The sequence below is a fragment of the Furipterus horrens genome, unplaced genomic scaffold (genome assembly GCF_987537825.1).
Source record: "Furipterus horrens unplaced genomic scaffold, mFurHor1.1.pri manual_scaffold_4, whole genome shotgun sequence".
Lineage (NCBI taxonomy): Eukaryota > Metazoa > Chordata > Mammalia > Chiroptera > Furipteridae > Furipterus > Furipterus horrens.
In genome coordinates this window covers 7,098,996-7,122,659 of record NW_028327174.1, presented here as the reverse complement: position 1 = coordinate 7,122,659, position 23,664 = coordinate 7,098,996, and the positions used below count along the sequence as shown (strand labels likewise).

General features: G+C 39.6%; 2 protein-coding genes across 2 annotated transcripts in view; one reads left to right on the top strand and one right to left on the bottom strand.

The window, feature by feature from the left end:
* The first annotated feature begins 558 nt into the window (after window positions 1-558).
* On the top strand, window positions 559-3,297 carry LOC150011024 (protein FAM50A). Its single transcript, XM_090272424.1, has 2 exons — window positions 559-1,574; window positions 2,168-3,297. Exon 1 carries the CDS (start codon window positions 565-567, stop codon window positions 1,564-1,566), a length of 1,002 nt encoding a protein of 333 aa, XP_090128550.1. The 5' UTR covers window positions 559-564; the 3' UTR covers window positions 1,567-1,574; window positions 2,168-3,297.
* Window positions 1,983-23,664, bottom strand: part of DMC1 (DNA meiotic recombinase 1) — a 29,437-nt gene continuing 7,755 nt past the window's right edge. The window contains exons 8-13 of the mRNA XM_090272423.1: window positions 17,710-17,801; window positions 17,252-17,325; window positions 17,012-17,126; window positions 16,467-16,527; window positions 6,726-6,842; window positions 1,983-2,310 (exon numbers count right to left, since the gene is read on the bottom strand). Of these exons, the coding sequence (XP_090128549.1) occupies window positions 2,241-2,310; window positions 6,726-6,842; window positions 16,467-16,527; window positions 17,012-17,126; window positions 17,252-17,325; window positions 17,710-17,801 (529 nt within the window). The 3' untranslated portion in view covers window positions 1,983-2,240. The remainder of the gene's footprint in view (window positions 2,311-6,725; window positions 6,843-16,466; window positions 16,528-17,011; window positions 17,127-17,251; window positions 17,326-17,709; window positions 17,802-23,664) is intronic.

Below are 23,664 nucleotides of genomic sequence, written 5' to 3'. Positions count from 1 at the left end.
CTCTTTATCTTTCTAATAAAATATGTATACGTCAAAAGTGCATTTTGTAAAAGTAATTTTAACTTGTCAAAAAGTCAAATGACTTAAAACTTAGCTTAATTCAATGCTTGCTTTCTGTTGCTGTAAAGGTGAATGTACAGTTTGAGGCTGGAAGTTTAAACAAAAGCTTTTTTTGTGGGTCCTGCAAACTCTCCTCGCGTAAACGTCTCCCTCCTTCGGAAGCGTACCCTCTGCAAGGGTCCGAGGAGCAATCTGAAAAAGGGCGGAACATTCCCGAACTCTAGAGCTTGCCTTCGCCTCCTGGTTCCCTTTAAAAAGCGAGCGTGAAGGGGGCGCGGCGCGGCTGTGCGCCTGCGCGTCTCCTGGTAGCCGACGTCACGGCGCCGGCGTGGGCTGACGGGAAGTACGCCGGGGTCGCCGGGCTGTTGTCTCGCTCAGGCTGTGGTTGCTGTTCTCCCCGCCGCCGCGTCCGCCGCGTCCGCCGCGTTCGCCGCTTCTGCCGCCTCTGCCGCCGCTGCCGCCTCTACCGCCTCTACCGCCACCGCCGCTTGTGCCGCCGCCGCCATGGCTCAGTACAAGGGCGCCGCGAGCGAGGCGGGCCGCGCCATGCACCTGATGAAGAAGCGGGAGAAGCAGCGCGAGCAGATGGAGCAGATGAAGCAGCGCATCGCTGAGGAGAACATCATGAAATCCAACATCGACAAGAAGTTCTCGGCTCACTACGACGCCGTGGAGGCGGAGCTCAAGTCCAGCACCGTGGGCCTTGTGACCCTGAATGACATGAAGGCCAAGCAGGAGGCCCTGGTGAAGGAACGGGAGAAGCAGCTGGCCAAGAAGGAGCAGTCGAAGGAGCTGCAGCTGCAGCTGGAGAAGCTGCGAGAGAAGGAGCGCAAGAAGGAGGCCAAGCGGAAGATCTCCTGCCTGTCCTTCACCGTGGAGGAAGAGGAGGAGGTGGGCGAGGAGCCGGAGGAGGAGCTGGAGCGGGAACAGATCGGCACGAAGAAGAGGAAACTGGGGAAGAACCCCGATGTGGATACCAGCTTTTTGCCCGACCGCGACCGCGAGGAGGAGGAGAATCGGCTCCGGGAGGAGCTGCGGCAGGAGTGGGAAGCCAAGCAGGAGAAGATCAAGAGCGAGGAGATTGAAATCACCTTCAGTTACTGGGATGGCTCCGGGCACCGGCGGACCGTCAAGATGAAGAAAGGCAACACCATGCAGCAGTTCCTGCAGAAGGCGCTGGAGATCCTGCGCAAAGACTTCAGTGAGCTCCGGTCGGCGGGCGTGGAGCAGCTCATGTACATCAAGGAGGACCTGATCATACCCCACCACCACAGCTTCTACGACTTCATCGTCACCAAGGCGCGGGGGAAGAGTGGGCCGCTCTTTAATTTCGACGTTCATGATGACGTGCGGCTGCTCAGTGACGCCACTGTGGAGAAGGACGAGTCCCATGCGGGCAAGGTGGTGCTGAGGAGCTGGTACGAGAAGAACAAGCACATCTTCCCCGCCAGCCGCTGGGAACCCTATGACCCCGAGAAAAAGTGGGACAAGTACACGATCCGGTGATTGCAGAGGTGGGGCTCGCTTTCCCAGGTCCCCCAGTCTCCCCACTGCCCGGGCTCCCCGATCCTGGGACGTAACTGGTCATCCCCTGTCATTTACTGCTTTTTTCTTTTATGATGAAGAAATGCACATGTTAGAATCAGAGCACTGCTTTATTTAAGAAAAAAAATTTTTTTTTTTTGACAAAATTCACGTAACACCAAGTTCACCATTTAGGCCATTTGTAAGTGTACAATTCAGGGGTATGTAGTACATTGACAGTGTTGTGCAAACATCACCTCTAGTTCCAGAATATTCCTAACACCCCAGAAGGAGACCCCAGGCCCATTAGCAGCCTCCCACCCCAGCGCCTGGCAGTCCCTAGTCTACTTTCTATGGATTTGCCTATTCTGGAAGTTTCACACAAATGGTATCATACAATTAAAAAAAAAAAATTACAGTGAGAGAACCAGGTATCACTTCCCCAAGTTGTTTTCAATAGGTTTATTCATTCATATATATTCCTAAATTGACATACAGTGTAACATTATAAATCAGGGACTTCTAAGGTAAATAGAGCTTTAAATCTCTTGCTGACTTTCCTTTAATAACTCTTTACTTCCAGGCCTGATATGAGAGACTGCTCATTTCTTCACCTCCTAATGAGCGCTAAGAAGCAACGTGCATCAGGTCACCACCTACTCCTTGGCATCCCCAACTCCTCCAGCAGTTATTGCGAAGGTGGCTTCATTTTCAGGCATGTCAGGGCTAACAGAATGCAAGGGAACAGAAGTTTATAAAAAAGCTCTACTTTTGTAACTCCTGTGTTCATGTCTCAGGCATCATACTCCTGTCTTCGTGAGTCTCCAGTGACATCTCAGAGTTGGTGCAGCTAAATGAGGACTACAGAATTTACCCACAAGTATTATCAACCCTCACAAACGTTTATTGAACAACTTCTATATGTAAGGTTCTGAATGTCAAAAAAAATTACCCCAACCTTGGAAATGGGTGAAAGGGATAACTGAGCATGCTCTTACTGTGCTATCGGGCATTGTGTAGCAGACCTGTAGGGGCTTATCTGATTCCAAAGGGCTGTGTACCTTTTATTGACTAGACCAGTGTAGGGGAAAGTTGTGAAAGATGGAAAATAATTAAAAAATTACTGAGTACCTCAGTGGAAAAACAGGTTGACTAGCACATCTTTCCAAGTTATCCAATTCTATGGGGACTCAGTGCTTTTCATTGTCTTTGAGCTGTTTTACAACTCTAGGTTGTAGAAAACTATGAGTAATACAAATTATTCTTGTTCAGAGAAATGTAAGTTGTGTGAGGAGGCATGTAATTTATTACAGTTCTATGGATACTGTGACCATTTCTGACAAGTTTATAATTCATTTCAGCATTCCTTATCTGACTACATATGTGTGGTAATTTGATTTTTTTCTTTTGATCTGGTTGTAAAATCTTATTGGTTACTGCATTTAAAGAGTTGAATAAACTGACGTTTGATATTTGTACATCAGTCATGCGTATATGGTCTTTAAAATTTTATCTTTTAATTTATTCTAAAACTCTAGGGTAGAGTTAATTTGTAGAAACTAACGGTAATGCAGATGTTTCTTGTCTGAGGACAATGCAGATTATTCCAGTCTATAGCAATGGAAATTAAATGAATTTCATTGTGTAGAGAAGCAACTGATTTCCCTCTAGTAGAAAAAGACAACTTCAAATGTTACAATTTATTGTCTGATGAGATATTAACCAATTTTGCATTTTATTTAAGCATTCTTTTGACTGACTACGTAAATCTTTTTCTCAAATTATCCTTTGAATCGGTGGTTTCCTCATTAATTACAGAGTTGAATAAAATCTTTTGACATGTTTATTTTATATTTATTTGCAAGAAAGTCATGTTTTTAACTTTTTGAAAATCAGCATGTGCTATGATTTTATAAAAATGAGACTGAGTACTTTTTCAAGAAGTCTAACAGGTGAACTACCACATATGACATATACGTAAAGTAAGCTGTTTCATAAAGTCAGTGTACATGTTATAGAACTCTAAAGAAAGGAGGCATTATGTCAGGTAGGTTGATTAGGAAAGGCTTCACAGATAATATTTGAAGGGCCGTTGAGGCAGAAATTGGAGTAATCCAGGTAGAGATAATAGCATAAAAAAATGGGAATAGAAAGCTTGTTTTGTGTTTAAGAAAGAGGAGAAGAATAAGAAGTTATGTTTAGATATGTTCTCAGTTGGCCTCTTACAAATGGTAGGAAGAAAAGCAGTTGAGAAACAGGGAAGCCAAGCAAGGTATCTGTAAAGTTAAACCAGGCTTTTTGTTTTGTTACAGAAACAGTAAAAAATAATTACTTCAGACACCTGACCATTTGTATGTCTTTTCATTATTTTTGCAATTACTTAAAATGCATTCTTCCTCTGAATTCAGTAGTGATGTTTGTTTTTAATGTCCACTGATCTCAGATATGCTGACTGGAATAAAATAAATGGGGTTTTTATTCACTTACTTAAAATTTTTAAAGACAGAAAAATAAACGCTTGAGGGCCAGCTATAGCTATGTACAGGAGCAGTTACTCTGGTGACATTCTAGAAAACGGGCTCAGTTCCTTTTTGTAGTCATTCCTGTCCGCCTGGGAATTCGTCTGAGAACCCTTTCTACTCAATTCTTGGGGAATTCTCTGTTTTTTTTTTAATAAGAAATGTCTTTTTCTTATACGTGTATAAATAAGGTAGTCGTTGAAGACATGGGATAACTATAGTAGACTACCCATGTCTACCCTAAATAGACCATCCCTCATAAACTAAGAAATAGTGTAATGATTAAAAGTGCAGACCCTAGATTCAGACAGAATAGATTCTAATCCTCGTTCCACCCTTTATTTGTTGTGTGGTTTGGGGCAAGTTCATTCACATAGTCATTAATAAAATCAGTTGAGCACCTGCTACATCCCTGTTGTACACACTTGAGATTTATATGTGAAAAAAGTAGATGAATACCCCTGCCCTGTGGAACTTATACGTGGGGGGGAAGGAGACAGACAATAAATAATGGACATTATAAATATATTATAGGATATATTAGAAAATGATGTGTTATAAGGAGAGAAAAAGTAGAGCTAGGTAGGGGAGATTTGAAGTATGGAAGTTGGGAGAAGGCGAGTTGTAATTTTAAATAGGGCGATCGAGATAGGCATTGTTGAAAAGATAACATTTGATCGAAGACTTGAAGGAGGTGAAGGAGATAACCAGAGAGAGGGCAACGTGGGGAAAGATTATTCCAGGCAGGGAGAACAATAAGCACAAACCCCCTAAGGTAGGAGTGTGCCTGATGTGTATAGAACATCAAGGTGCCCACTGAGGTGGGAGCACTGAGCCAGGGGGAGAGCAGGGAGAATAGGAACAGGGCCGTTTATGCAGTGCGCTGTGGATACTTGGGCTTTTATTGTAAGTTAAGATGAGGAGCCAAGGGAGGATTTTAAGCAGAGAATAGATATGATCTGACTTAGTTTTACAAAGGATTGTTTTCACTTCCTCTATCTTGGGATAATGATCTCTATCTCTTAGGGTGGTTGTTACAAACAATAAAAAATATATAAAGCTCTCGGTGTAAAGCCTAGCACACAGTAGCAACTCAATTAGTGTTAGCTATAATTATTAGCCACATCATCTTCTCTTCCAAAAAGTTTTAAAGTCAAGGAGAATTCTTTGCGAGAAATCTTTAAGGACCAGAAAGAAGACAGTATGTGCTACACAGACTAGAAACTTAGAGAACTAAATTTTGACATTTTAAGCTCTGATCTAGTTTTGCTGTTTTTATTAAAATTTATGAAAATTTGATAACTAATTTCTATGATAGCTTGAATTATCCTTTATTGAGTCTCCAGAACCCTAGTATTCTCTTAGGACTGTAAGAAATGAAGGAGGTGTTTGTTCCTGCCCAGCTGGAGGACTTGATGAAATATACAAATGTTTGAACATGAAGATCCATTTATTTAACAAATAGTTACTGAGTTCCTATTATTTGCCAAGTACCTTGCTAGGTGCTGGGGACATTAAAGAACCAAACAGTCCCTGTTGTGAGAGAGATGTACATGTAATCAGTTGATTACAATTCAGAGTGAAAAGTGTTAGAAAAGTTCTAAGCACAGCAATCTGTCCAAGATATAGACCAAAAAATTTTAGTAAAAACATGAAACGATCCTGTTTAATAACAACAACAAATTTTTAACAAATTTCTAGAGACTGCTGAAGCTATAACACACAGCATTTGAATATTATGGTCTTCCACAAGACAGGTAATGAAAACCAAATGGTCTGAATAAAAACCATATAGATGTGGAAACTGATTATTTAATATTTATTCAATGACAGTATGTAATAAGTACTGTGATTCATAGCAAAAAACAGATTAAGAGCTCACCTGATTTCTTTTTTTGTTGATTTTCCCCTCCCTAGAGTAAAGAGTTATTACACATCTTTACCTTTTTGCTCAGGGTGGCTAATCAGTCAGTTACAAATACTGTACGTCTGTGATGTCCCAGGCATAGTGTCCCCATCCTCAAGGTATTTAATGTTTAGAAAGGATGGCATATGCTATACTATAAATCACTATGAATGGAATGTAAGCTCCATGAAGACAGGGCCTTGTTTTTATTGTTTACTTCACTATGCCTAGAACTTAGAACAGCTGATATGTAGTAAGTTTCTTTTTAAAATATATTGTTCATAATTCTTAAATAAATAAAATACTGTGAAAGATATAAGGTGTAATATATGGTATAGCCTAGACTGCAAGGGTCAGGAGAAGTGATATTTAAACTGAAACTTGAAAAGAAAACTGGCGGAAAAAAAAAAGGAGAACATATTCCTGTCATATTCTGTATTTTCCTGCACTTACCACACTTCAAATGGAATCGATTATTTCATTATGAATATCACTGTAAGATTTGGAAGGTCAAGGACCAAGCCATTTATCAATACAACCCCTGAATCCCTAGAACCTAGTATATAGTAGGGATTTCCCAATTAATTGAATACTTTTTGAGAAGGAAATTCAAACATGTAACATCGTCCAGTGGTATAATGAAAGCCTCTCAGGAGAGGCAATTTTATTTAATATCATAGGTACAAGAATCTGATTAAGAATAAGAAACTATTCACCTGTCATAAATCTTCGCAATTCTCAGTTCTCCTCTTCCCTTCCGCAAGCTTATTCTTGTTGTTGAAGCATGAGCCAGAATGTGTCCCCCAATGGGTTTTTTTGGGTCTGCCTGAAAACTAAATTAAAAACACTTTTTCAGGTTATAGTATATGGTCTATATAGAGTACTATCTGTAATTTCAAGGCAACTTTTCTGTGGAGGATACGGGGGATGGAGTAGGTATGTATTCTGAACAAACAGATTTGTTCATTGGCTTTGAAGTGGGGTAAGGTCTGGGACCATCCAGTTCAGGCTTCTGAGAGTTCTGTGATAAATAGTTCTATGTTTTTTTGTTTGATTTTTTAAATAGGAAAATAATCCCACAAATAAAACATTACTCACTGTCTTAGGATAACTCTTGGGGTTAAGCAATTTTTCTTCTTTGCAAAATACATTCAATTTATTTATTCAGACATTTCATTTGTCAGAAATATCTATTAGTAACCTACTGTGTGCCAAGCACTGTTCTAGTCTAATGAATAAGAAACACCCAACCCATGCTCTCTCTCTCGGGAGTGTGCCACACTTTCCCCTTTTCCCTCTGCCTCTCCGACAGGCACACGTCTCCTAAACTCTTAAGGGTCCACACAGCCTTGCAATCAAGGGAGCAATGGGCAGCGGCTGCTCCTCCTGGGCTAACCCCTGAATCTGTCTCTCAGGCACCGTTTTTTCTGATTTCTCAGTGAGCCACAGCAGCCCTGCCAAGACTCTCCTTTTGCTGCTTCTGTCCTAAGCCCTTCCTTGTTTCACTGTCCCCAGCTTTAATAAACTTACTCTCAAAATTAAAAACAGCCAACCCTCCTTCATGATGCTATGATGTAAATGAGAGCAGATTGAACAGATAGAGAAACATCTTTCTTGTATATTAACTGTATGTTGGAAGGCTTCAGTGTTGTACAGGTTATGAATTTGCAGTGATAATAATCTCATATATGGAAGTTATACAAATATCAATGAAAATATTGGACTGTAGAAAGATTGATGATACCACAGAAGGTAGACCAGTTAGAAGATCCTATCAAGGGGAGACAAGAAAGGGTAGTCAGAATTAGCTAAATGAGCAGAGAAAAGCTTTAACAGCTATGAACAGATGGTCTCTCAATACTGACTAGTAATTCTCCTATAAGAGCATGGTTAGCTTCACCAGCTCTTTTCCAAACTTTCAGTGATCTTAAGTCCCCTTCGCTATTCTTGTCCCCTCAACTTCCACAATATGGCTTGATTCTTCATAAAGAAAATGAAGGCTCTGGACTTCCAGTCAAGATGGAGGTATAGGTAGACACACTTAGCCTCCTTGCGCAACCACAGAAGAATTACAACCAGATCTCAAAAGCAAATAACCAGAACCATCAGAAAATTGAGCTATGTGGAAGTCTGACAACTAAGAATTTAGAGAAGCCACATTCATCCAGATGGGTAGGAGGGGCGGAGTCACAAAGATGGGGTGCAGAGGCAGTGGGGCTTGGACAAGTGGTGGCAGTGGAATGGCAGGTCCCACATTCATGTGGTAGATAAAAATCAGAAGGGATTACCTGGAAGTGAGTGATCCCAGCCCCAGACCAGATAGCACAGCCCAGGGTTCCAGCACTGGGAAGATAAACCCCCAGCACCTCTGGTTGTAAAAACCAGTGGGGGTTGGGATGGTGGAAGAAACGGTGGGATTTTCACTGCTTAAAGGGCCTGGTTGGTTGTAGAACACATGCAAACCCCGGGGCAGCAACTGGAAGGGCACCAATCACATATGGGAAGTGGGTGAAGTGACTGGAAACAGGGTGAGGGCTGGGCAAATCGCCAGAAGCCAGGCAGTGGCATTGTCCCCTCTCCAAACCCCCCACCACAAACAGAGCCACAAAGTGGTGAAGCAGGTGGCCCCACCCTGGCAATTACCTAAGGCTCCGCCCCACACAATTTACAGGTGCCTTTGCTACATAGGCCACGCTACTAAGAGAGGGAGTAAAAGCAGATCTATCTAATACGAAGAAACAAACACAAATTGAGAAGACTAAGAAATATGGCCCAAATGAAAGTACAGAACAAAACCCCAGAAAAAGAACTAAACAAAATGGAGATGACCAACATATCAAATGTAGAGTTCAAAACACTGGTGATAAGGATGTGCAGAGAACTCATAGAGTATGGCAAATAAAGGAAGAAATGAAGACTGCACAAAGTGAAATGAAGGAAAATATACAGGGAACCAACAGTGAAGGGAAGGAAGCTGGAATTCAAATCAACAATTTGGAACAAAAGGAAGAAAGAAACATTCAACCAGAAAAAAAAAGAAGAAACAAGAATGCAAAAAATAAAAAACCAAGGAGAGGCTTAGAAACCCCTGGGACAACTTTAAATGTGCCAGCATCCAAATCATAGGGGTGCCAGAAGGAGACGAGGAAGAGCAAGAAATTAAAAACTAATTTGAACAAATAAGGAAAGAAAACTTTCCTAATTTGGCCAAGGAAATAGACATACAAGTAGAGGAAGCACAGAGAGTCCCAAACAAGTTGGACCCAAGGAGGACCACACCAAGACACATCATAATTAAAATGCCAAAGGTTAGAGATAAAGAGAGAATCTTAAAAACAGCAAGAGAAAAGCAGAGTTACCTACAAAGGGGTGCCTATAAGACTATCAGCTGATTTCTCAAAAGAAACTTTGCAGGCAAGAAGGGGCTGAAAACAAGTATTCAATGTGATGAAAAGAAAGGACCTACAACCAAGATTACTCTGTCCAGCAAAGCTATCATTTAGAATGGCAGGGCAGATAGAGTGCGTCCCAGACAAGGTAAAGCTAAAGGCGTTCATCATCACCAAGCCATTATTACATGAAATGTTAAAGGGACTTATTTAAGTAAAAGAAGAAGACCAAAACTATGAACATTAAAATGTCAACAAACTCACAACTATCAACAACTAAATCTAAAAAACAAAAACAAACTCAGCAAACCACCAGAACAGGAACAGAATTATAGGCATGGAGATCATTTGGAGGATTATCAGCTGGGAGGGGGAAGGGGAAGAATGGGGAAATGATACAGGGATTAAGAAGTATAATTGGTAGGGACAAAATAAGGGGATATCAAGTATAGGAAAGGGTGAAGCCAAAGAACTTACATGCACGACCCATGGAGATGAACTAAGGTGGAGCACTGCTGGAGGGAAGGTGGGTATCGGGCAGAGGGGGACAAGGGTAAAAACTGGGGCAACTTTAACAGCATAAAATAAAATATACTTGAAAAAGAAAAAAGAAAATGAAGTCTCTTAGGAATGCGTTCCCTCAACTCCCCCCTTTTTTATCTGCCACCTACATACTTATTTACAGTTGTAGTCATTCTTCCTCCTTCTCTCTCAAACTTCTTTTTTCTTATTTCAGCAACTCCTCCTACACCTCGATGCCTGTGCACACACGATCTCCTCTGAAATGAAAGCCCCTTTCCCACTGGGTTTGTTTATTTAGCTCTTACTCATCCATCAGGTGTCATCCCTCCTTGGGAGCCATGCCTGATCCCCCGAAACGGAACAGAACCTGCCTTCTCTGTGCTCTCGAACCACTGTGTATATTCCTCTAGTAAAGCACACTACGCTGTAATTGTTAATTCATGGGTCTCAGTGCCCCCCCATTCTAAAGCCTGTTCATCTTTGTAACTCCAGCGCTTAGAAAAGTGCCTATAATATACAATAGAAGGCGCTCAATAAATATTGTTGAATGAATACAGAAGAGAAGATAATTTGGGTCTCCCTGGTCTATATCCTTTTGTACACAGATTTGTGACATATCTTGAAGAAGCTATAATTCAAGGAACCTTTTAAGGATGTTCTGACAGAAACATCCTTTGAATAAACTAAATAGGGAAATAAATTATAGGATTTGCAAAAGTACTAAGAAAATATATAGGAAAGATATGGGAAGGAACAAAGGTACTTAAAATGAGTCATAAACTAAGAGGTTATACTTAAATAGATTGCAGCACAGTGTAACAGCCTTAGTTCTGGGAGAATGTCAAGCCAATTTAAATTTTACTTGTCCTATCAGGGATTCAGGATTCTGTGTAGTTTTGGGACAAAGTTATGGCTCTTAACCTTTTTTGAAGTCACTAATATGTCGATAATTTAATAAAAGATAGAGGCTCTCCCCCAGAAAAATGTACACATACACAATTTTGCATATAAGTTTAGGAGAGTCATGGTTTCTTCCCTAGATAGGTATTAATAATAATAATAACAACTAAGATTTATTGAGTACTTCCTATGTGGCAGGTCTTACTCTTCTAACTCATTTATTTCCCTTTATTTGGATTCCATATTTAGGAAATAACTTTGGATTAAAATTTGAATTCCTATAGAGGTCTGACTACAGGAAGGGAATGCACTGGTCATAAGAACCTCAGATGTAGTTACATGTTTCGATATCAGTAAACTGGACCTCTGATCTTTGATTCCCATAAACTTGATTAATGTGAGTCGGCACCTGAGAGGTGGACTTGTTCTTAGTAGCCTGACCAAATGAAATCTCTGCCTGCAAGGCTGAAGGCCCTAAATTCTGGTTAATTCACCAGGGTGATGGATATGTATCCCTGCAAAGTCTCTCAAATGACAGTATGACAACCTTTCCCCAGGCATTTATAGCCTTAATGTCCTGTGTGGTATATGAACTTTGGAGTTAGACCTGGGTTCAAATTTTGGCTTATCAGCTAGACATGTGACCTCAGGAAAATTGTTTAACCATTCTAACTAAGTGTGTTTCTTTCTTTTAAATGGGGGATAATAACTGCCTAACTAGTAGGGGAGTTGTTAGAATAAAACAAAAGCATTTAGGTAAGGTACTAGCCCAGTGACTACAATTATTATTACCTGATATCATAATTCTCACTCAAACACTTATTATCTATGTTACCTTGGGCTAGTTAACCTTTATGAACCTCAGGTTCTTTGACTGTAAAAGAAGGACAGAAAGATCTTATCTCTTAGGGCTGTTGTGAGGATTCAAGATATATTTAGTATTACTCATTGGGAGTTTGCTATATACAGGGATTATGCCAATTAGCTCTACCCTTATAGTAATTTTGGCACATAAGAGATACTCAACAAACGGTAATTATTATTATTTAACTAAGTGATTCAGATAAAACATGTAGACCAAGGAAATCTTAAAGTTTCTTTGAACTTCCTTTGAACCAAGTCCTGAGGTAAAGTACAAGAAGGTGTTAAAGCATTCCACATTCTTCTGGAGGGCTTGAATTTACTTCTATTTCTGTCCAAGTAAAAACAGCTTCGGAAGAACACCCACATCCCTCCTTTAGCCTATTATCCTATATCTCTTTCTTTTATATTTTCTTTTCCTCTTCTTTCCTCCTTTTCTTGGGGGATGAGGGAGTGTGATGAGAAAGAGGAAGAGATGAGGATGGGTATTAGAAACAAGGAGATGCCAAGAAAAGTTGTTTTATTTATTCCCCTCTGGTTGAACAGAATATGGCCAATCATATCATGGAGGGCAAAACCCAGAACAGCCTGACCACCCAACTTCAAATTAGGGTGGTGGGGTCATGAAGCATGGAGTTATGGTGGTGGTAGGGCGCGTGGTATCTTTCTTGGAGTGGGATGGGGAGGGTAACACAGTGAGGCTAAAAAAGCATAACTTTGAAGTCAAAGACACCAGGGTTAAAATCCTGGCTCTGCTTTTTAATTGTGTGACCCAGTAAGTACTAAATACTCTGAGCCTCTGCTTCCTCCTTGATAGATTGGGAATCATAAGAGTATCTACCTGCAGTACTCAGTGCAGTGGGGACCTTGAGGCGCCCAAGCACGGGCAAGCTGGAGGGGCAAGGGCACTCCTGGCACTTTGGACTTGCTAACAGGTAAGCTCACAGAATTTGAGAGAAAGGGTTTATCGAGGAGAAGAAGATGGAGTGAGCAGGCCCAAGAAGGAGAAGGAGGCTCGGAGACTAGGGGAAGACAGCGAGGGCAGAATACCGCCGAAAGAGAAGAATTTGAGGGAAAGAGGAGAGATGGTTTCAAAAAAGGAGGATGTTTAAGAAGTTTTGTTAAGTAACCCACACACACACCTTGTTTCCTCCCAAAGTATGCAGAAAAATATACCCTTTTTTCAACATTTTGAGAATGGAATTCTAAGGTTTTGGGGGGAGCAGGGGAAGGATGAAGCAACACATGGAGATTGGCTTCACAGAAAGAACAAGGAGGCCCAAGGAGGCTGAATTATGTTGAGGTGACAAGAATTATGGAAGACAATGCATGAAAGCACCTGGCACCTGGTAAGCAAGCAATGAACAGAAGTTCTCTTAATTGTGATGGGGAAGAATATGAATTCAAATGACTTGGACAAGGTCACCATACTAGTGATCCTGGTTTAATGTTTTTTCTCTAACCGTATTGCCTCTTAATTTATGCTAATGATATTGAGTCACCAGGTGACATCCTTTGAGAATACACTGACTTCATATTTTCAAGACTGCAAACGTTCTAAGATGACTTCTTGTTTTACAAGACAAATACACAAATGACGTAGGCGACATCATGGTCTTATTTGTTGCTCCCATTATTTGCCCTGGTGTGGGGTTTTACAGGCTGATACTTTTTGAGTTTTTATCTCCAGACCTTCATCAACTGGATCATTCTAATTCCAAAATCTGGATCTGTAAGCCCTGTCTAGGAGCTACTGCTTGCTGTATCACTGGCAGCTCCTCGCCTCTATAATTTTGTTCCTTTTAACACAATATGCCATCAAGATGGGATATAAGCCTCAATTATTGTCAGTGTACTTGGAGATTCATACCAATTATAGTGATATTTCTCTGACAGGCCCTGGCGAGTTGTAAGCTTGGAGTTCCTCAACACTGAGGAACAAAGGTATTTTCTTTATGGGAGGGTTTCTAATAGCATTTGAAATCCTTTAGTTTAAAACTGTCCTTTCTTTTTTCTTTCATTTAGTATGGTAATTATGTGCTTTCTATGAAGACATGCATTTAATTTGTATTGTTATAATATAAAATACGTTAGAATATACTAATTATGGTGAGCCTTGTTTCCTTACAACTCAGCTAGGTGGTGGAGATGTTTCAAAGCAGAATCACCCAGCAAAAATACTAGCTTTTGTTACCTTCTCTGGCTCTTTACTAAGTTCACTTCATTATAAATCTCCTCTCTTCTATGGCTCCTTCAATTATTTCCTTTCTGTCACCGCTATTTCTCCTGTCAATGTCTTATTGGAATAAATTCAAAATAGTTTTACTCTCTTTGAAACTTTCTACAAATATCAGAAAAAGAACCCCTATCTGTGACCTAATGTCCACCGATTTCCTTTGCCTTCTAACTCCAGATAGAAGTGTTGGCCTGCCTCTCCAGTGTTCCCTCCCCACACCTGAAGAAAGAACATTGCTCTTTAACTTAAACTGTTTTATTTTAATGCAACCCACTGAGCCAGTGAGTCATTTTCTCTTTTTAAAGCAAGCCTTAACAATCTTCCATTTCTGTTCAGTGTAAAATTATTCTGTTTGTGAAGTACCTCGTGTCCTATGTGTAAAGATACCCTGTAAAACAGGGATTGCCTTAACCACTCAAAGACGCCCGACAACGTGTGCCCTACCAAGACTTTAAAATTTTGAGTTAAATGGACATCATTTCTTTTCCTTTTTTTTTATGGAGGCAAGGCACAAATGTCTTGTTCACTAGTGAATTCCTAGAGTCTCAATGCATACATTTTCAATGAATATTTATTGAATGAATTAAATGATTGCATTCCCCTCCTTGATCTTTTTAACTTGCTTAATATCATTTGTGTAGTTAGTATTTTCACATTGGAATCTCCTGTGATTAAGTAGAAAATACTCATAAAAGAATACTGAACCAAGTGTCGCTGGTTCGATTCCCAGTCAGGGCACATGACTAGGTTGCACGTCAGGTCCCCAGTTGGGGGCGCGTGAGAGGCAACTGAACTTTGATGTTTCTCTCCCTCTCTTTCTCCTTTTCCCTCTCTCTAAAAACAGATAAATAAAATAAAATAAAGTAACCTTGTTAAAAAATAAAAAGTAATTAATTGAAGAAAAAAAAAAGAATACTGAAAAGTTAGAGATATATCGAACTGCAGAAGATGCAGCAATTCTCTTAGGGTTAATTTAGAAAATGCCTAAAGAGAGACACATTCATTTCAGTACAATTTGCAGAATTTACACTAGTGTATCAAATACATCCTAATATAGATGTCAATCTCCATGAGTTAATAATTATATAATCGGAAGTTTGAGGATGTAATGTGCAGGCAAGTGACTACAGTTAATAATAATAAAAAATGTCAGTGACTCATTTATCTGCTACTATTGATGTATTGGCTCAATTTTACAGTAATATCACTTTGTATTGCAACCATCAGTAATAATTGATGGAAGCAAGAATCTTTGATGGATATTCAAATCAACAGGTGAAAGCTTATCACAGAACAACATATTTATGTCAGTCTCAGAGTATCGCCTCACAAATTACTCATTGATTACAAAGGAGAAAAGGTCTTTTACAATGCAGAAATTTTGTGAATACCATCTTAATCACATGATCAAATTTAACATCACTAAGAATGGGAAAAACTGCCCTACAGTTTTCCTGCCAAAAGTGTTTAACACTAAATAATGAGAAAAAAATCAACCCCAAATTGAGGGACATTCTGAAAAACAGTTGGGCTGTGCTCTTCAAAAATATTGTCATAGAAGTCAAAGGTTGAGGAGCTGTTCTGGTTTAAGGAGACTAAAGAGATAGGACAACTATGTGCAATGCATAATCCTCCATTGATCCAAAGTCTAAAACAAAACAAAAAATGCCAACAATTATAAAGGAAATTATTGGCATAATTGGAGACACTTGAATACAATTCGATAACACTGGTATGCCAATATGAAATTTCCTGAGAGTAATAATTACATTGTGGCTATGGAGGAGGACGTTCTTGTTCTCAGGAAAGATATGCTGAAGTATTATGAGGTGAAGTGTCATGATATCTACAAATAATTCTCAGTGGTTCAGGGAAATAACCCTTAAATGGTTCACCCCAAAATACACACACACACACACACACACATACACAAAGGTTTTGTACATGTGCATGCACACACAGGAGGAAAAATGTGGCAAAATGTTAACAATTTGATGAACCTAGGTGAAAGATATATGTGTATTCATTATACTAGTCTTGAAACTTCTCTGGTTAAAAAATATTCTAAGTAAAAAGTTGTTGAGAATATCTTTCATAAAGGAATATTATGGATTCAGAATTATTTTGATTGCTTATTGAGATACATAATCTTCAGAATTTTTAATGGTAGCAACTAACTTTTCTTCAAATTTTCTGTTTTCATTATCCTCTTTCATCTCTGCATTCACTGCTATCTTTCAAACACAGCTGTAAATAGGTGCGTTATGTGGACGAATATTTCAACAAATTCTGCATATGCCTAACATTGACTGAAATTGTTTCTGCCAACACCAGACTTCTCTCATTCCATCTCTTTAATTTTATAAAGAACTAGAGAAAATAGGTCCTGGATAACAAATAAGTGATATTTGCAATTATAAAGTAATATGTACTGCAATAAAGATTTGTGATGTATTTGTGCCCACATCAAGACTGATTATATTGGGATTATTTCTCTTCTGCACTTTAACCCTGTGTTATTAATACAAAAGTGGAATATTGGGGCTTACGTCATAGTTGCTCCTGGATCGGCTGTCATTTGATTGGTCACAAACACAGCCACATTATATTCTGCATCAAGAAATAAAATTAAAAAGCTAAGATAACAGCAAAGTAAATATAAAAAGTTCTTTGTTTAGATTTCAGAGTTTAGGAATATTGTGCCATGAATTTATTTTAAAAACAAGATTATAATTCTATTTTTTCTTTGAAAACAAACTGATTTAAAGTTATTATTGTTATTATTTAGGTACCTTATTTATTTATTTTTTTAAGTATATTTTATTGATTATATTGTTACAATAGTTCCAATTTTTTTCCCCTTTGCTCCCCTCTGCCAAGCAACCCCCCACCCCCAGCAATCCGCCCTAGGTACCTTATTTTATTAGAATCAATATTTTTTATTTTTAAAACAAGAATGGTATTCCCATGAGGGTAATTTTAATTTTTAACAATGTATCGCTTCCTGACATTATTCTGAGTTTCTCTGCAAAATCTACTCAGCAAACATTCACAAATGCTATTCTGATAGTGCCATTTTATTTTAAAAACCTACCTTCTGAGATTTTTTGGAGTCGTGATAACATCTGGGCCAATTTTTGTTGTCGTTCAGCCAATTCCCCACGACCACTGAAATCCACTCGAAAAAGCGCCATTACTGAATCAATGATCTGCACGAGTTAATGTAAAAATAAACATGCGTTTGGAAAGGAAGACGTTAATTTGATCAGAATCAATAGAAGAAAAGTAATATACTAAACAGCTCTGTGAGCGAGCAATATTTAACAGCCTGTACCAATAGTTTGAAGATGCCAGCTTCTTCATGGAACTTTGCTGCTACATAGTCAAGTAGCTCCATCTGATGTTCACCTGGTGGGAAATGCAGTGAGAAAGCAGAAAAGCTGGGAGAAGCAGAGGTTAAGATCAGTGTGTCCTTGGGAGTCAGGCAAAAGTCCTTGAAGGATTTCCTTATTTATAACTTTAGTAAACATGACTGCATATTCTGCCTTAGCATACATGCCAAATGCCACATTATTCATGTTACTCTCCCTTTCAAAGATAAAGAACAGGAAATAATTTGAGGATATTTTAATATCTAAGGACTCACCAGATGATAAAATTTGTGGACTGACTCAATTAATTTGGAGAAAAGTAAAATAAGAGAACAGTGCCAAATGTTGTATCACTCATACTAGTAAATCAGTGCTGCCAATCTTAAAATAGCCCAAGCATCAACTTCATGGGGGCTCTTACTAGTATATGCACGTGCATAAAGGACATTGTCCAGTACTGCATCATGGTCTACATTGAAGCGATCAGCAATGTCCCGGAGGCGATCTGGACGGCTGGAGGGTGTCAAAATTAAGGAACCAATCAATTTCAAAAAAGTTTAGACAACAACTACAAAAAATAATACCACAAGGAAATTAACAGAGAGGCAAAACAATGTACCTGCAAAGGTATTCTGTAGGATGCTAATAAACACTTCAAATCTATACCAGATTTTATTTTTCATAAGTGCTTCAATGAATACCTTAGGTAGTTATAATGGTTAAAGAAATGATGAGGCAGTGATGCACTTAAAAATTAAATTATCTAATCTTTACAGTAACCATGGAAGCTAGTTTTTATGGCCTATATCACATTTTACAAATGAGGACACTGACAGAAATTAGGCAAATGACTCAGGATTATACAGCAAAAAGACAAACTAGACACCAAGATTTGTGAATCTCTTTTGTTCTCAGTTCTATAAAAATAGATCTCTTCTAGAAGGATAATATAATTGAATTTATAATTCAAGTCACTTCAAAGTGAATTAATTCACCTTCTTCATATTCCTTATTAGTTCAATATGAAATAGTTTAATATACCATTAATCATGTTTTGCCAGTGAGGTAAATTTGACTATATGAACCAAAGGGTAAGAAAAGTAAGCTCAAAGGTCAGAAGGGAATTACCAACCTTCTTCTAAAGGAGCTGTGTTAGCTTTCTGAAATTAGTAAAGTCACAGGGAGGCAAATTCAGTGTACCTGCAAAGGTACTTTTCTGGAAGATGCTAATAATCACTTATATCTATCTAAACTTTAAAGGAGCAAAACATTTTTAGGTCTTTGGTGATCCCAACAATATGTCTACAGTATATTCTTTAAAGTGAAGTGAGGTAAAAATAAAATGCATGTCTGTGGTCTCATTTCACTTTGCGTCATATAATACTGATCATACTGTAAGTAACTGTAAAGCAAGGACTATTTATAATCTTATTGGTGAAACCTGCAACTAGTTCAGTAAATACCGAATTGTCCTTAGTATTTCCTAGCCATCTATACCCTAATGCACTATGCATGTTGTTTTCTTCAGAGCTTCAGTGACAGCCATGAAAATCTTCTATGGCTACTGAGTATACCTGAGTAGATGTTTTTGGTGGACAAGTCAAAGAAGACAAGGAATTAGAAAAGGACGTAAACATTTTTCACTGGGTCTGTTTTTACAAAACTTGGTTACTATGTGACCAGAAGTATAAAAGTTGTGCTTATGCTGAAGGGGAATTCAAATCAATCTACAAATATTTATTAACTGAATACCATATGGAATCAATTACTATAACAATCAATTACCAATGCAAGACATTATGGAGACTATAAGGGGTCATAAGATAATCCGCACTAAAAATAAGCATAGAACCTAATTAGGTAGACAAAATATAAACATATAAAAAGAAAAATATTAAGGAACAGAATATGTGTAAGAGGCGCTGAAGGAATGAGAACACTGTGCTGAGGCCCTCATGCGTCCTTGTTTCTCCCTACTCCCTCCTTTGCAGGCCTTGACCCCTAACTGCTCCGCTCTACCATTCTGGATAAAGTCCAAATTGCTCAAACCGTGGTTTCTCATATGTAAGAACAATTCCTCCCTCTCCAAAAACCATCCTTAAACAGCTATTTGTGAAACTAGCGGAACTCCAGCTGACCTCCTCTTGCTACAGCCCAGTACAATGTTCCGCCCTCCTTCCCCAAGTTAGAAGTTTTATTCAGAGTCTTCTTATGCCCAGTGTTTCCAAATAAAGTATTTTGCAAACAGTTCTCTGGCTGTTTTTCTTTTACTGGAGTCTTAGAGTATTTTGGATAGTAAATTCTGTAACAGATCAAGGAGAACAAGGTTTTCTAAGTGGAGTAATTAGAGAAGATTAGAAAAGGCAGGCCTTCAAACGAGAGTCTTAGAGGATTTGTATGATTCAGAAAGACTGGCTGTAAGGTGGGGGACAGAGGGAGAATATACCCAACAGGACAGAAATATACTATGCAAATTCGTCTGCGACTGGCCAAATGAACATTCAAGAGTGAGAGCAAAATAAAGGCATTTTCAGAAAAGCTGGGGCTCAAAGTTTACCACCTGGATTAGTTTTCTGAAAAAATGACTTGAGTAGGTACTCCAGGAAAACGGAAATACAGGAAAGAAGACAATTTGGAATGTAAGAAACCATAATGAATAAAGAAAATGAGAATCTTTATAGTTAAGTCTAATTAATTGCTGATGTACAATGTTTTCGAATTTCAATAGCAAAGCGTGGTTTAGAGGCAGTAAGGCTGAACTAGAACTGGGTGATCTTTTTGCCTCTAATAGTGGCGCCAGTGACTAATGAGCTTGGAGAGCGAGGCTGGGCCTTCCTTGTGAACGACCTTATGAACTTATGCATAGCTTCCCTATTATTAATAAGAATTTCCTCTGAACCTAATACCTCCTTAAATTACTCTATTTCTTCTTCTGTTCATTGGTTAGCAAAACACTGCCTCAGCTCCTTACCGTTTATTTGCACAAGCTTCCACCCTCTCACTGTGCTGCAAAGGCTGCTCTCTTGGACTCCCGATTTCAGACCTCAGAGATCTTTCTCAGTTCGCACTTTTAGGCCGTCTGCGTGTCTGTCTCTTTCTCTGTGGAACATTGCAGCCTATGCTTTTCTTCTTGAAACCCTCCGTTTTGCTCATCTTTCACATCCAGATCACACCCCCCCCCCCCCCCCGCTTCCTCCATCTCTGTGGGGTGCTTTTCTAGCCTTCTTTCTAAACACCCATACGCCAGAGCTGCATTCTCCGTTCCCCTCTCCTCTCTCCCTGGAAGTGCTCTTGCCCTGGGCTCTTCCATCCACATCGCTGGGCCCTGTGCCTTTCTCAGGCTGAGTCCAACATTCCCAACTGCTACTTGGACCTCTTCCTATACCTCATAGTCAACACATTAAAATGAAATACCACCTTTTCTCCGAAACATGATCTTCCTGATTCTGTCATTAGCATCATTACTCTCCCAGTATCTAGACAAAGTTCTGTGCGGTTTCTCAAACCTCTTCCCTTTGTCTTCTAAATACTCTCATCGAGTCCTGTCGATCGTTTTCCTCCCTAATTTTCTTGTCTTTTTCCTTTAATTCCTACTGCTTGCAGTCTAGGTCAAGTCCTTATTACTTGCCTAGAATATTGCAAAAATATCTAGTTAACACCCATCATCCAGTTTTAAAGGTCTTTATGTCTGAGACCCAAATCACCTTACCAACCTTACATTCTGACATTCTGGAATACCTTTCCCCTTTAATGAAACTGCAGTTCTTTCTGTTATCCAAACAGGTTCTGCCCTTTTTCCTTCTCTGCTTTTGTTCTTTTCATACCTTCCCCTTATTTTGATCCACGACTTTGAGTGAGAATTTTCTGTATAATTTTAAGTAAAAACTTTGGAGAAGATGATTAAAAACAAATAAAATGCAATTTCCTCTCATGTATTTGTTTTGCCAGTTTCACACCAAATCCATTCAGAGAAATGAAACCTTTTACAATAAAAAGTGGACTTCTGGTCAAGATGGAGGCTTATGTAGACATGCTTTGCTTCCTCACACAACCACAAGAAGAATCACAACTAACCTTAAAACAAAACAAACAAAAAAACACCCAGAACTGCTGGAAAATCAAAGTCCAACAACCAAGGATTTTGAAAAGCCAAATTCACCCGGACGGGTAGTGGGGCAGAGGCTGGGTGTTGGGGAGGAGGACGCGGTGTGGCGCAGCAGCGGATGGGGTGGTCCCACACCCACGTGTGGTGGATAAAGATCAGGAGGGACACCGTGGGACTGAGTGGTCCCAGCCCCAGGCCAGACTATGCAGCTCAGGGTCCCAGCGCCGGGAAGATAAAGCCTTACAACTTCTAGCTGTAAAAACCAGTGGGAGTTGGGGCAGTGGAAGAAACTGCCAGTTTCTCAGTAGAGTCTGTTTAAATGGCCTGAGTGGGCTTAGAATGTATACAAACCCACCTGCTATGGGAATCACCACCAGGGCAACAGCCAGAAGGGTGTCAGTTGCATACTGGAGGTGGGTGAAGTAACTGGAAAGGGAGCAAATGCTGGGCAGGCCTCCAGAAGCCAGGAAGTGGCCCTATACTCTCTCCGATCCCACCCCTGCACGGAGCCACAAAGAGGCAAATCGAGTTGCCCTGCCCTGGCAAATACCTAATGCTCAACCCCATACAACATAACAGGTGTGCAAAGGCAGGGAGTCAAAGCAGCTCTACCTAATACACAGAAGAAGAAAAAAGCACACATGGAGACTGCCAAATTGAGGAGGCAAAGAAACGTGGCTTAAATGAAAGAACAGAACAAAACTCCAGAAAAATAACTAAATGAAATGGAGATAGCCAACCTATCAGATGCAGAGTTCAAAACACTGGTGATAAGGATGCTCAGAGAACCCCCTGAGTACGGCAAAATAAATAAAGAAATGAAGGTTACACTAAGTGAAATAAAGAAAAATATACAGGGAACCAACAGTGAAGGGAAGGAAGTGGGGATTCAAACTAACGATTTGGAACAAAAGGAAGAATAAACATTCAACCAAACAAAAAGAATAAATAAGAATGCAAAAAACCGAGGAGAGTATAAGTAGACTCTGGGACATCTCCAAAAGTGCCAATATCTGAATCGCAGGGATGTCAGAAGCAGAAGAGGAAGAGCAAGAAATTGAAAATGTATTTGAAAAAATAATGAAAGAAAAATTCCCTAATTTGGCCAAGGACGTAGACATACAAGCCCAGAAAACACAGAGAGTCCCAAACAAACTAGACCCAAATAGGACAACATCAAGAAACATCATAATTAAAATGCCAAAGGTTAAAGAATCCTTTAATTTTTTTATTTTTATTTTATTATTTTATTTAATCTTTTTAAAGTATATTTTATCAATTATGTTGTTACAGTAGTTCCAATTTTTTTCCCCTTAGCTCCCCTCTGCCCGGTACCCCACTTCCCTCCAGCAAGGGTCATGCACCCTTTCCTATATTATTGTTAACTTCCCCCTGTCTATTTTGTACCAATCGATTATGCTTCTTAATCCCTGCACCATACCCCCATTTCTCCCCCTCCCCGCTCCCAGCTGATAACCCTCCAAATGATCCCCATACCTAGGATTCTTTTCCTATTCTGGTTTGCTTAGTTGGATTTTGTTTTTATTTTTTAGATTCAGTTGTTGATAGTGTGAGTTTGTTGTCATTTTACTGTTCATAGTTTTGATCTTCTTTTTCTTAAGTAAGTCCCTTTGACATTTCATATAATAATGGCTTGGTGATGATGAACTCCTTTAACTTTACCTTATCTGGGAAGCACTTTATCTTATCTGCCTTTCCATTCTAAGTGATAGCCTTGCTGGGTAGAGTAATCCTGGTTGCAGGCTGCCTTTCATCACATTGCATACTGCATGCCAGTCCCTTCCTGCCTGCAAAGTGTCCTCTGAGAAATCAGCTGATAGTCCTATAGGCACCCCCCTGTAGGCAACTCTCTTTCTCTTGCTGCCCCCAGGACTCTCTCTTTATCTTTCACCTTTGGCATCTCAATCATGATACATCCTGGTGTGGTCCCCTCTGGGTCCAGCTCACCTGGGACCCTCCGTGCTTCCCAGACCTGTATGTCCATCTCCTTCGCAAAATTTGGGAAGTTTCCCTCATTTTTTCAATTCTTGCTTTCTCATTCTGTCTGATTGACTGTTTTTTTCTTCCTTATGTTCCAAATCATTGATTTGGGCTGGCAAGAAGTATTTAAGTGATGAAAAGCAAGGACCTACAACCAAGATTACTCTATCCAGCAAAGCTATCATTTAGAATGGAAGGGCAGATAAAGTGCTTCCCAGACAAGGTAAAGCTAAAGGAATTCATCATCGCCAAGCCCTTATTATATGAAAT

What these genes read in the sequence shown, in the direction of transcription:
- LOC150011024 (XM_090272424.1), top strand. Translation starts at nt 565, where the DNA reads ATGGCTCAGTACAAGGGCGCCGCGAGCGAGGCGGGCCGCGCCATGCAC.